This window comes from Aquarana catesbeiana, linkage group LG04 (assembly GCF_042186555.1).
Source record: "Aquarana catesbeiana isolate 2022-GZ linkage group LG04, ASM4218655v1, whole genome shotgun sequence".
Classification (NCBI taxonomy): Eukaryota; Metazoa; Chordata; class Amphibia; order Anura; family Ranidae; genus Aquarana; species Aquarana catesbeiana.
This window is the reverse complement of record NC_133327.1, coordinates 305,346,503-305,356,997: the sequence shown is the minus strand read 5'-3', so window position 1 is coordinate 305,356,997 and position 10,495 is coordinate 305,346,503. Positions and strand designations below refer to the sequence as shown.

At 37.4% G+C, this 10,495-nt stretch overlaps 1 protein-coding gene across 3 annotated transcripts in view; it reads right to left on the bottom strand.

Annotated features, from left to right (window-relative positions):
- Positions 1-5,593: 5,593 nt before the first annotated feature.
- The window catches only part of COL19A1 (collagen type XIX alpha 1 chain), a 1,371,841-nt gene continuing 1,366,939 nt past the window's right edge, over positions 5,594-10,495 (bottom strand). For all 3 annotated transcript variants that reach the window (XM_073626739.1, XM_073626741.1, XM_073626740.1), the window contains exon 52: positions 5,594-9,371. In XM_073626739.1, the coding sequence (XP_073482840.1) occupies positions 9,250-9,371 (122 nt within the window). In that variant the 3' untranslated portion in view covers positions 5,594-9,249. The remainder of the gene's footprint in view (positions 9,372-10,495) is intronic.

Below are 10,495 nucleotides of genomic sequence, written 5' to 3'. Positions count from 1 at the left end.
ACCTAGCTGTGTTACAGTCTATATAAACTACATATGGATGAAGAGAATTTAGCAGTTTTGATAGCAATGAATATTCAGTAGATGAGTGGATATAGATAGGGTGGGTCAATGGAGGAAAAAATTGAGGTGGTAGCAGTAGAGGCATGGGTTTGATTTATTAATGCAAACAGGCTGTTAATTTTTCAAGGCTGAACTTTGCAAGGGAATTTTCCCCAGAGCTTAGTGAAGTTGGTGACATTTTAATTTACCAATAATACCCAGCCACATGCAAGGAAAATAAAAAAGCATATTATTGGATGATGGTAGTCAGCAGAGTTTTATCTCATTCGCTAACCTCTAGGGAAAATTTCCTTTGCAAAGTACAAATTTCCTTGCAAAGTGAACAGCATACTTGTCTTTGGCAAACCAACTCCTCTGAGTTAAGACACACAGGTGTATGGGAAGGAAACTAGGTTTACATCTTGCCTACACAATCACACACTTTCTACCTCCCCAAGCGCTTCATCTGTGTTAACTGAATGCCAGCTACCAAATACATGGGCCGAATGTCGGGCTGCATCGGCCGGTTGAATAGACACCGGCCGACATTCGGCCGGTGTGTAGGGCAGCCGATCCGCCAGGAGCCGGCCGCGTGGCAGGTTTCTGTTGAAGAGTCATGACCGAAAAAGGTCTGCCGACCGGCTCCTGATCAGCGCTCTCAGCCAATGCTGACTGGAGGGTTCTGGCGGAGGGGCTGTCCCCCTGTCAGAACACAATAGCTCAGCAGGGGAGATTGCTGTACTAACATTGGATTGTACAACGGCTCTGACCTGAGCTGTCAGTTATTTTTTGTTCAACCCGCTGGCTTGAACGACAAAAAAAAAATTAGTAGTGTGTACGAGGCTTTAACCTATCAGAAAGTGCTCTGCTAGGGAAAAAGTGGAAACACAATAGTAATAATTATTTCTATCTTGTGTGGCCAAAGTAACCTCTGCTCTCTGTACTGCTCTCTGTAATCAAGGACGAGGGAGAGATAATGTGGAGAATAAAAAAAAAAAATGAAGCATGGTTTGAGCATTTTCCTGTTTGGTCGGACAAGAAACAATTAAATGTAATTATTTGATTTAACAATCTAGCAACTCCTATTCACATTTTAATCTACCCTTCTCCTAATAATTTAAAGATAGTTTTGTTTACTTAGGTCTTTGCTAGGTCTTTTTAAATAAGTTCCAAACTTTAGCCAGACAGAAAAATCTGGGATATTCTACAATATGATATCTGATACAATCAATGAAAAATGTGTTGGATATTGATGGAACATGTCTTCAGAGATTGTTAATTTATAGTAGAGTAGGTGACCGCGATATTGTGTCAATCTCGCCGCATTTCTCAGCGAGATTTGACACCTGCGAGCCCCATCGCGGGAGCCAGCGCCGAGATGGCTCACTCATCGGGAAAGGAAAACTTTTTTCCTTTCCCGATGAGTGACAGGCAATGCTGACAGCTGTCTGGTATGAATCCTGAAGGAGGAACGCTGCGCCAAATTTTAAATAAAAAAACGGCGTGGGTTCCCCCACAGGGGCATACCAGGCCCTTAGGTCTGCTATGGATTGTAAGGGGACCCCCTATGCCGAAAAATTGGCGTGGGGTCCCCCCCAAAATCCATACCAGACCCTTATCCGAGCACACACCCCCTATGTTGAGGGCATGCCGCCTGGTACGGCTCAGGAGGGGTGGGGCGCTCGCTCGTCCCCACCCCCTTTCCTGGCCGGCCGGGCTGCGTGCTCGGATATTGTCTGGTATGGATTTTAGGGGGGACCCCATGCCGATTTTTCGGCGTAGGGGGTTCCCCTTACAATCCATACCAGACCTAAGGGCCTGGTATGCCCCTGGGGGGGAACCCACGCCGTTTTTTTATTTAACATTTGGTGCGGCGTTCCCCCCTCAGGATTCATACCAGACAGCTGTCAGCACTGCCTGTCACTCATCGCGAAAGGAAAAAAAGTTTTCCTTTCCCGATGAGTGAGCCAGCGCGACATGCACAGTACCCTGTCGCCGGGAACCAGCGCGATGGTATCGCGCTGGAAACACAATCTCGCGGTCAGGTACTGTATAATATATACCAGGTGACAGTGAGAAAGAACCTTATTTACAACTACCACAATCAATGTAGGTTTCTACAAAATAATCTCCTTTTAATCAAAAATTAATTTGGTAGTCATTCTACCAGAAACAAAGTTGTATTAAATGGATACTGGTTTGCTGCATAATCCACTGACATCAAATATTGGGATTACAACCTGAATGTTAAGCTAACTGCCACCTCACCATCACAACTCACTCCTATTTCAGTCTGTTTCTACTGTTGATAAAAAGTCCAGCCACAAATATAAAAAGCTAAAATAAAATAATACGTGTGGGTCCTGGATCCCTTGGCATTGGAATTTGGCTTCAGCTATCAGAACCCGTTGAGATTTTCAAACGTAATAGGTGTTTTCAACCTAAACATAACCAACTAAAACTGAGATACACTGAGTATAATGATCCATTAAACATTTTCATTATATAAAATAAATATGACATATTTCCCTTTAGTATAAGCAGATTTTATTAGGGTTTGTTAGACAGGATAGTGGAACAATATATATCGGCGACTAATGGCATGCTAGTGATTATATAACCACAGCTTTAAAATAGTTTCTTTCATGTTACGTAACCAAATTGAACTCTTTGTTTACTCCTGTCTACAGAGATGACTTGTTTCAAGACGAACTCATGAAAGTTTCAACAGTCTTTTAAAGTTATATTATTAAACAAGCTGTTATAAATCATTATCCGTTTACAAATTCTTTAAAAAAGGAATCATACACCAGAAAAAAAAACGTATATAATGCAAAAAGGCCATGCTAAAATATATTAAAACCATGACACAAAAACATAACAAATATGTGAATGATTTGCATAAATATGAAATATTGATCCTGCTGTTGTATAATACACACATTCACTAATAGTCCAAAAGCAGCAAAGAACAGATAGGAAAAATAACAGGTTTTCTGTAATCCAATGGGCACACAATTACAGGTCTTGCCAATTATCAGCACATGTTGTACTTGTGAGTCATCTCGGTGTGAGAAAATGAAAAACAACATCATGTCATATGCACACACACTGTGTAATTATCAGCCTTCTGGTGTTCCCAATGGAGTAAAAAGATTGCTGCAAAAGACAGCAAGCATTATAGGGCCAATATCAGCTGGCCTTGTCTAGATGTCCACGGAGAACACCAGTAATTATAACAGTACATTTCCAAAGAATCCAGACACCAAGTACTAAAATAGGCATTGCGATTCACTGCCTAAATCTTAAATCCAATAAAAACAAGAATGAAAATTAATAACTGCTGTACAAGACATTTACCACTACACCTGGCCTTGAGCCAGCAACCTAATTTATCAGAGACCCTTAATATGTGTGTATTTGAGTTCATCTAGTTTATAGATTTTTCCCAATGGTGTAATTAATTTAACATCCTTAAATAAACACGCAGGAGGTAGATTTCTGAACCAGCACAGGCAGCAAAATCAAGCTTCTGATAGAAAGAATTCAGTCTATTGCAATAACTTTATGTGTTACACTTTTAGCCTGCACTTAAGTGGCCAGCTTTAAGTGTTATTAACCGGTTCCTGACCACCCGCCGCACGTACAGCTGTACGTCGGCCCTTTAAGGCGCTGTAGGAGGCGCGCACGTGCTGGCAGCATGTCCCCACAGCTGATGTGAGTGCCCGGCGGGCGCTATGACTGGCTGACACCTGCGATCGCTCGTGACAGGGTGAGAACACACAAATCCCAGGTCTGTCAAGGGAGAGGAGACAGAACGTGTGTTCATACTAAGTATGAATGCCGATTGGTCTCCTTCCCTAGTCGGTCCCACCACCCCACAGTTAGAACACACATAGGGAACACAGTTAACCCCTTGATCGACCCTAGTGTTAACCCCTTCCCTGCCAGTGACATTTTCACAGTAATCAGTGCATTTTTATAGCACTGATTGCTGTATAAATGTCACTGGTCCCAAAAATGTGTCAAAAGTGTCCGATTTGTCCGCCACAATATCGCAGTACTGCTAAAAATCGCAGATCACCGCTATTGCTAGTAAAAAAAATAACAAATAAAAAAATGCCATAATTCTATCCCCTATTTTGTAGACGCTATAACTTTTGCGCAAACCAATCAATATACGCCTATTGAGATTTTTTTTACCAAAAATATGTAGAAGAATACATATCGGCCTAAACTGAGGGAAAAAATGTGGTTTTTTTAAATTGGGGATATTTATTATAGCAAAAAGTAAAAGATTTTGTGTTTTTTTTCAAAATTGACGCTCTTTTTTTGTTTATAGCACAAAAAATAAAAACCACAGAGGTGATCAAATACCACCAAAAGAAAACTCTATTAGTGGGGAAAAAAAGGACATAAATTTTGTTTGGGTATAATGTCGCATGACCGCGCAATTGTCAGTTAAAGCGACGCAGTGCCATATCGCAAAAAATTGCCTGGTCAGGAAGGGGTAAATTCTTCCGGGGCTGAAGTGGTTAAAGGCAAAACATTTTTTTTAAATAACAAACATTTTATATTCACCTGCTCCGTGCAATGGTTTTCTCTTCTCAGGTCCCCCACCAGTACTCCTAGCCCCTCCCTCCTGCCAGGTGCCCTCATAGCCTACAGTGTGCTATAGGGGCACCTGAGTAGGCTTGCTCCTGAGTCACTGCTCTGTGTGTCCATTCTACATACAGCAAGATGCTTTCCTGCCCCACCCCTGCTCTTTCCTCATTGACTCACTAGCTGTGATTGATGGCTCCCGCTGGTGTTTTAGCCAATGAGGAGGAAGAGATCCGAGAGAGCCACTGCTCTGGTGCACATTGCTGAATCGAGATTGGGCTCAGATAAGTATTAGGAGGGGCTGCTGCACACAGAAGGTTTTTTACCTTCATGCATAGAATGCATGAAGGCAAAAAAACTTGAGCCCTTACAACCACTTTAAATTTAAACAGTTGGAATACTATTGTAAAAACAGCCAATGATAGATTTCTTGGAATTGCTCCATAAAGATCTAAACAAGCTTTCAGTAACATTGAATACAAGTAAAATAATGTGCACTGCGATATTTTATTTATCCCTGTACTCCAGAACTAAGAGTAAAACAAATCAGCTTCGGTTTTACTATATTAGCACTCAGTAGCCCTCAAAATAATGGTTTGTACATATTATAAAATAAGGTGAACCATGACCTGGCCTAAAATGAATTAATGGTTAAATGGTGGCCTTGTGCCTTTTTTTAGCTATGCAGCAAAGACTAAATTTGATTTGATTTGTTACTGGTTCGGTGTTCTGTCACATTTCTTGTTTAAAATATGCATAATACAAAGCACAATATTTCAAAACAAAACTCATTATAACACAAATAGCACATTATAATAATGCAGTATACAGTATTTTAAGGTTCAGCAGTGTATGTTTTTATTTCCTTTTTTAATATATATATATATATATATATATATATATATATATATATATATATATATATATATATATATATATATATATATATATATATATATATAGTTTTACACATTACTGAGTCATTTACTTAAACTTTTACTTGCTTTTTACAAATCTGCAATTTTATTTACAGAGTTTTTAAAATTGGAAAAATATAACATTATACTTTTTTAAATAATTATAAAGTAAACTCTCCTTTTAAAAGGATATATAGTTTAATCATTTGTGATTTAAATGATACGGATTTAAAAATCGATGAAATCAGTGCATCTCTTTTGTTAACCCTGAATCAAATGAAAATAGAGAGTAAAAACACACTGATATACTTGGAAAATAAGACTTCAATAAACTTAAAAATGGCACAGTACATAACATTTCTACTGCACAATAGTCTTTCAAAGCAAATACAGGAAAACTTGATTACAAAGGATTGACTGTATTTAAAAGCAAAATATATACAATATAAAGTTCTCTGTAGTGTATGTACACTCCCTGCATTTATTCACCGTGCATAAAAGAGCACCTTTTTGGTATTCCTGATAGTACACTTAAAATATACAAAAAGTAAAAGTAAAAACAAATTAAGACTTTATAAAAAAGAACAAATAAAATAAAATAAAAGTTTTTCATCTGTTGGCACATGCGTAGTATCCACATACTTTTACTGAAAACTGAGATTGAAAGCAGCATAACAATTAGAAACAAATGTATGGATGCAATGGGTTTAATTCCATAAAGCATTTGTTAGAAGACCAGTGTGTGTAATCAATATAAACTAGTTTGCCCTTTCAGGTATCTCTAAGAACCCAATTGCTTGCTATAAGCAGCACAGATAATTTTTCTTTCAGGTCCCTTCATTGATGAAACTCCTTATGTATTCAATGTTTTTTTTTTAAGTAAATTAAGTTACCCATCTCTGCTTGTAAATAAATATACTGCCCTTATAGCATCTAATGTCTGCAATCATTTTAGTTTTGGGTAGAGTATGAAGGAACCAGCATTTATCAAATTATTATCATTACCTATAAATAATATACATTATAATTAATGTACTATTAAATGGTAAAGAGAGAAAACATACCATATATTTTTCTGCTTAATGGCATAAAGTGTTGAGGTATTAGATGCCTATAAGAAATTGTGAACACCACAACTATTAAGATTGTCTCTCTGGCCTTTATACAATGTAACTAGTTAGAAACAAGATATCAAAAATATAACAGCAACTGTGTCTATTCAGTTTTTCATGCTGAAATTAGGTGACATCCTATGAGCTGTCACTAAATTTTCAGGAGCCCCCTGATCCAGTACAACAGTATTTCATAATTATCATTGCTGAATATCCATACTGTTGGCAGTAGACTGCCTCAGGCCTGGGTAGCATCTACATTATATGCAACAAACACTTTTATTGCACTCTTTAATTAATATGCTCCCTACTGTATGGGAAACACTGCAATGAAGTTAAAGCTCACTAAAAAAAATATTGTATGACCGCAAATGTCCTCACATTGCAATATTATTTTTACTGTCAAAAAGGACCTACTATCTGTTGTAATTTTACTGGATATGCGTATATTGCTTACACATTAAAATCATTGCAGTGATATTTTTGAGGGGTGATCTACCCATACAATACAGTAAATCATATGCACAGACAGATATATATATAAACACATTAAGACTGTAGTAGTTTAAAATATTATGTGCAATGTATCACATCTCAAATATACATTTAACTATCAAGAGTGTTTTTTCTTTTCTTTTTTTTCTTTTTTAATCATTTATAGTAAAGTATCTAAATAAAGAGAAATGTAAATGATTACAAAAAGCTGTTAGTGAAGCTGCCGGTAATATAAATGTACAAGTTTGCAGGTGAATACTTACATATATATTATATTTATGCAACCAAAAGTCAGCAATGCTAATTAGTGCAAAATTAAAGCCAGTCATATATAAAGAGCCAAGAAAAAAGATATTGGTTAGAATTTTATCATTATAAATTTAATTTCTTTTTGCTGACTTCTGTGCTGCTTGTTGCCAGTGTCAAACTAGCTACAAAACCGACATTGTTTCATAGCTACAATATGTTAATAAAATGTTTTTAATCCTTGCACTTCCTTTACCATTCTAAATCACGGTATCCAGCCTTGGTTACATTGCCCAACTATAATTGTTTTTGTGTAAACTTATAGAATTTAATTCATACCCTGAACTTTTGTAAGATACAAAAAAAAATAGTTAAAATTATCACAGTTGTATGTATTCTGATGTATTCTCTTAGTGGTTACTACATTTAAAAATAGCATTCAGTATATACATTCTTTTTTGATTTCACATTATGTAATTTACATTTTTACAGTGACAAATGTTGGGACAACAATTTCATCACTAGAAGAGCTTGTTGAGTTGTTGCAGTAAAAAAGATTTATAGCATGTGAATAAATAGGTAAACATTGAGTGTAATCACCCCTGGTAGCGTTATAATTTGCCCCAATCACTGTCATTTTGCTAGACAATCTGTCTATATATAAATGTTGATAAAAATGTAAATAAATGTATGTAAGATAAAAAAATTAAAAATTATATATTGAATACTATCAATCATATTGAAACTTTCAGGTTTGGCTTGCTTTTTCTGTTTAGTTTTTTTTTTATCTGAGATAGCTTGTTTGAATTGCGCTTTGGGAAAGTTCAAACTGTAAAATTTCACTAAAAACAAACAGTATTTTATGGTTCTGTTCACACCTGTGTTGAGGTGTGTTTTTTTGTATTAGTATTAGGTGTGTTTAACATTTCTTACCATTCATCCACATGTTATGCTGGAAGTTGCACAAAATCTTCAGTAAGCAGGACTTTTTGTCAAGGCCCCACAACCTCAATGCACAGGCATGAATACAGTCTAATCATGGACAAAGGCTGTAAGCAGAGATTTCTTTACAATGGCAAACATGCTGTCTGCTTGCCACTGCAAACATTGTAAGAAAATACAAGGATCGAGTTTTGTTTTTCTAACAATAAGTTATGTAAATCAGATTACACAACTCATATAAATTTCTATGAATAATATGTGAATAAGAGTCAGGAGTAGTAATGTAAAATATGCACAGATATATAAATCATTCACAGGAAAAAAATATTTGGTAATTTTCCTGTATAGAAAACCTGAAACAATTGACATTTTGATGCAAATCTCTACCATCTTGGTAGATAGAGCCTATGAATTTTGGACAAGTATGAAAACTGCTACTTTAAGAAATATGGCTGCTCCTTCATAGACACTGTGGCAATGTTGCCTTTGGTATTTTTTCTTCAAGCTTTATGCCCCACGCATATTAAAAATTACAGTATTTCATAAAGTTTGCGAAGGTAATACATGAAACCTGAAAAAGCACATTTCACATTTCACTGAACATAGTACTTAATTACACATTAAAAATGCAGAGGAAATGTGTTTGTTAATTCCATAGTTGATGAAACATTGGCCACATCCCATATCTTTACTGGCAAGATTAGACAGATAGCTCAAGTGACCTTGAAAGCAGCTGTATCACAAGGTTGGTGGCTTCTTGGACAAATGCCCCTATTGCATTGTGTAGCACTGTTCAGGCCAGCAATGCATTGACAGCATTGAATTGGAACTTCATTATCTTCAGTGTCCTGCACCATAGGTGCCTGGGGTCAAACTATGCTTAAGAAAAAAAAAGGCTATTTTCCATTTAGCCTGGCTCTGCCATGCGCGGTGGGGTAATAACAATCCACAGGGTTACATCTTCCACTTATGCCAGGGGTTCCAGAAGGACCTTGAATGCCCGAAGGGCCAGGTTCACCTAAACAAGGAAAACCCAGTAAACACTATGTCAATAATCTATAGATAATATGTTAAAAAAAGAAATTATTATTATTATTATTATACAGGATTTATATAGCGCCAACAGTTTATGCAGCGCTTTACAATATAAAAGGGAGACAATACAGTTATAATACAATAAAATACAAGAGGATTAAGAGGGCCCTGCTCAGAAGAGCTTACAATCTAATAGGGTGGGGCAGGTGGTACAAAATGTTGTAACTGTGGGGAATGAGCTGGTGGAAGTGGTAGGAGATTAGTTGGAGCCGTGATAGGCTTTCCTGAAGAGATGAGTTTTTAGGGATCGCCTGAAGGTAGCAAGAGTAGGGGATAGCTGGATAGATGGAGGTAGCGAGTTCCAGAGGATGGGAGAGGCTCTGGAGAAATCCTGGAGATGAGCATGGGAGGAGGAACATGAGAGAGCTTGAAAGCAGGAGGTCTTGAGAAGAGCGGAGAGGTCAATTTGGGTGACATTTGGAGACAAGATTAATGATGTAGCTCGGGGCAGAGTTGTGAATGGCTTTGTATGTTGTGGTTAGTATTTTGAATTTAATTCGCTGGGTGATTGGGAGCCAGTGTAGGGATTGGAGTAGAGGGATGGCAGACACTGAGCGGTTGGTAAGGTGGATAAGTCTGGCAGCAGCATTCATGATAGACTGAAGAGGGGATAGCCTATGGAGAGGTAAGCCAATGAGAAGGGAGTTGCAATAGTCAAGGCGAGAGATAACAAGGAAGTGAATGAGGAGCTTGGTGGTTTCATTTGTTAAAAAGGGTTGAATTTTAGAGATGTTACGGAGGTGAATTCTACAAACATTTGACAACGATTGGATTTGAGGCTGAAATGACAAGTCAGAGTCTAGGATTACACCTAGTACCCTGGCATGAGGGGAGGGACTGATGGTTGCATTGTTGATTTTGATGGAAAAGTCATGGAGGGGGCACGGGCGGAGGGGAATATTAATAGCTCAGTTTTAGAGAGATTTAGTTTAAGGAAGTGGTGCGACATCCATGTTGATATGTCAGTTAGTAAGTTAGTAATGCGAGAGGAGACTGAAGGAGTGAGGTGAGGAGTAGATAGATAGATTTGGGTGTCATCAGCGTATA